The 4010-nt window shown below is 35.5% G+C and overlaps 1 protein-coding gene across 1 annotated transcript; it reads right to left on the reverse strand.

Annotated features, from left to right (window-relative positions):
• Window positions 1–1075: 1075 nt before the first annotated feature.
• Window positions 1076–3206, reverse strand: LOC114165212 (telomere repeat-binding factor 4-like; the record flags this gene model as incomplete). The annotated part of the gene is made up of 5 exons (XM_028049872.1): window positions 1076–1309; window positions 1611–1694; window positions 2265–2349; window positions 2581–2807; window positions 2895–3206. Coding segments are annotated over 5 exons (783 nt in total), but the record flags the coding sequence as incomplete, so codon positions are not given.
• Window positions 3207–4010: the final 804 nt, after the last annotated feature.

Genomic DNA, 4010 nt, shown 5'->3' on the forward strand with positions numbered 1-4010 from the left:
CTTCCCAAAAGTTCAAAACAGGCTTGATAAAGAATTATGGTTAACAAGATATTGGATACCAAGGTCCATTTTAATATTTGGTCCACATTGTGCTTTAAGTTATTTATTTTGGTGTTTTAATGACTTCAAATAGTCCCAATTTGGTCCTTACCTGTACATAACATTTTTTTATTCCAAATCAGGTGCTCAGCGGAAAAGTTATTCAAAGTTAGGCACGTTTCTCAACTTGGGGAGCAGTTTGCTGTGAACATTGACAAAAGGGATTGCACATGCAGAAAGTGGGCCATTAGTGGCATGCCCTGTTCTCATGCCTTTATTACAATGAAATTTATCAACTTAAATGGAGAGGACTTCATGTCTGACTGGTTTAGAAATACCATATATGAAGAAACTTACAATTCTATCGATTACCCAATCAACGGTCAAAGAGCATGAGAAAGAACTCCATATCAAGATGTATTTCCCCCACAAAAAAGAGTGATGCCAGGAAAGCCTAAAAAGAAGAGGAAACTAGAGGCTTGGGAGATAAAGAAGGATGACACTCAGTTAAGAAAGGGAGGTTATAGTGCAAAATTTCCTTTTTACCTCGTCTTACACTACAAAAAAACATGTAAATACCGACGTTTATTTTTGTAATTTACGTCACTTTTAACTGTCGTTATTTACTTGAGTGACGGTTTCCTGAAATGTCGTAATTCTTGCCGTCACAAAGTATAATACGACGGTTATAGATGAACCACCGCAACAACCGTCATTTTATACAACGTATAAAATGGCGGTTTAAAGAGGCAAAAAACGTCAATTAAAGCTGACATAATATTTTTACTAGATGACAAATATAATATGAAAAACGACGCTTTAAACTGACACTATTATCATTATATTATGACATTTTTAAATGTCACCAGTTTAATTAATTACAATTTATTCTGAGATTAATTACGTCATTATCAAATAGATCAAATGACATAATTTTAATATTTAATTATTTATTCTTTTTTAATATTTCTTATACTTTCATAATTCGATAAAATTATTTTTTCATGATAATTTAAAATATATAAAAAATTATAGCACTATCAAATAGAAATTGATAAACTAAATTGATTCATTGTTAATATAACATAACTACATCAAAGTACCAATTCAAGCATTTGGAAAAAAAAAGACAACATTAAGAGTACCAAAATATTCAAGCATCTAAGAAAAAAAGACAACATTAAAAGTCCTAAGTCTAAGGTGTTTTGCTTCCACCACTTGATCCTAGTATTTCATGCGGAGATGACACACAACTTTCAATATCTGGTGCCTGCAATGAAGAAATAATATAGTATATATGAGTAAGGGTAAAGAGTAGATTACTCCTACAATACCAAAAACAAGCTTCAAGACATAAACTTCAAGAAAGTCCAATGTATGAGATTCCCACCTTGTTAGGATTGAGGAGTGGTGAGAGTAGATATACATAGTTTTACTCTACCAAGCATAGCGGTTGTTTCCAGAAGTTGAAACAGTAAGAAAAAAGCCCCACCCATTGTACCAAGGGTCACACTCAACTATAATATGCAATACAGTAAAATTACCAATTCACCATATTGAAACTAAATTACCTTTTCAAGTTTCCCTTGACTAACAAGCCTCATCAACCTTGTACTTAATGCCCTTCTAAAATTTTGAGGAACTTGATGTTTTTGCTGCAGTATCATGTGTAGTGATTGTTACAACTAAAATTCTCAAATAAAAATTGTAATGCTTAAAAATAATATAGGCAATAAACAAACCATATTAAAGTAATTTTCAAATTCTCCTCTCCGCCACAGAAAAGGAGCAGGGCCTAAACATACTACTTTTAAAAGATCATAACAAAACCATTATCAGGGTCTTGGAGTTCAAGAATTGATCTTAAATAGTGAAGATCACAAAGGGATAATTTAAAACAATGCAAACAAATCGGTTGTTACCACCCAAAATATTTATACTTTGACAGAAAAAAAATGTTGATTACTTCTCCAATAAGACTGCTCTGGTAAGTCAGAAACCTTAGAAAACAACTGGAACTAAAATCTCAAGATCTACAAAGCATGATAACGATAACAGGCATATGGAAAGTGACATGCATTCCCATTCTAGGTTTTCAAATGTAAAACCCTTATCATATATAATCTCAAAAATAAGTATTCTTCTAACCACTTTACGAATTATATATAGAGTAATATCATTGACAAATATTATCGAAACATTGGTAACAAAGATCTTCATCTGACCTCGATGAAACTAACAATGGCATTTAGATCAGATCCATTATTATCTTTTAGTGCTGATAAAGCTTCAAAAACCATTGCATTATACCTGATAAAAGAACAAAAGTATCGACAGACAGCTCCTCAGATTATGATCTTAATTGGCAGAATAAATAGCCACTCATTTTTCATATTCATAACAAAAGAATTCGAATTTGTAATTGGGGGGTCAATGAATGTGAACAACAATGATTGCAAGACTGCTAATACAACATCAAACACCTGCTAACCGGCGCAAATTAATAAAGAGCACAATACATACATAGTGTTACTTTCATACCTCGGGGGTTTTTTGACATCTTGGTCATTCAGAGAAGAATCAAGGGCAGCAACCTCGACCTGTGCGTTTAGAGGAGTAGGAGGGGCGTTTTGAGGAGCGGTGGTGGTGGTGGAGGAGGTGGCAGAAGTAGGAGGTGGAGGAGGAGGAAGAGCCTTGAGCTTGGGAACCCTAGGTTTGTCTTTGGAGCCTTGAGAACCGTTATTGACGCTCAAATTCCGCCATTTGTCCTGAAAGAGGGGGAGTTTTAAGAACCCTAACCCAATTGTAATAGGATTGAAGAAAAGAAAAAAAGTGTTGGTTGTTAAAGGATTTACCTTGAGGTCGATGTTGGAACGAGAAGTGAGAAAAGGGGCGAATTGGGGATCTTTGAGAATGTTCTTCCACTTTCCGGGACTGTGCTTTTCAACTCCGGCGATGAGCGCGTCTTCTTCGTCTTGCGTCCAATCGAGCAAATGAGAACGGCGACAATCGTGGACTGAGGCGCAAATGGAGGTGCAAATGGAGGCGAAGGAAGGAGAAAGGAGAAAGAGGTGAAACGAAAGAGGGGAAACGAAGAGGAGAAAGGAGAAAGGAGAAACGGAGAGCGAACGAAGACGTGAGGGAACGTTCTGAGAGAGTGAAGTGATTTAGGGTGAAATGAAGGATAAAGGAGAAAGAAGAAAGAGGCGAACGGGGAGAGATTGAACGCAGAAAGAAGAAAGTGGCGAACGGGTAGAGAGTGAACGCAGAGAATGAAGTGAGAGTGCTGGGTTTCAGTCATTTGGGTCTGTGATTTTGGAAACTTAAAATTTTGTTGAAAAGTTAAAAAAATATTAAATTGTTGAGTGGGAAAATGAAATAGAAAAGAGAGGGAATAAAGTTTTACAAAAAAAAAGTAAGTATCGAGACAAAAATGGGACAGGAAATAATTTCATAAAATTATAAAAATAATATTTTATATAAAGTGGTATTTCAAAATGACACAATTTTAAATATAATATGATAATGTAAAAGATGGTGGTTAGAAACGTCATATTATACATGTACATTATGGCTGTTATCAAACTAACGTATTATACTGCAAAAAGCGACAGTTTTAATTAACTGTCGTATTAAAAACATCGTTATATACATGATTTTTTGTAGTGTTATATGCCTCTGTTGGCCAGGGCCGGAAGCATATAATAGCGCGGTGGGATTTTTGCAATTTTAGACAAGTTTAAGGCCTCGGTTCAACTAACACCCGAAGCCAAAGAGTGCTATAGGCTTTGGTTCACCCAAAACCGGTGCCAAAGGCAATTATATGCCTCGATTCAAGAAGACCCGAAGCCAAAAAGGGACTGCATTTTTGAAAAATTGCACTAGCCATTAGGGGTGTATGGCCTCGGTTGTTAAAGGAACCCAAGCCATAGGGTTTATTTAGGGTTTTAATTTTGCGAACCCCCTTCTTC

The sequence above is a fragment of the Vigna unguiculata genome, chromosome 10, assembly GCF_004118075.2.
Source record: "Vigna unguiculata cultivar IT97K-499-35 chromosome 10, ASM411807v1, whole genome shotgun sequence".
NCBI classification, from domain to species: domain Eukaryota; kingdom Viridiplantae; phylum Streptophyta; class Magnoliopsida; order Fabales; family Fabaceae; genus Vigna; species Vigna unguiculata.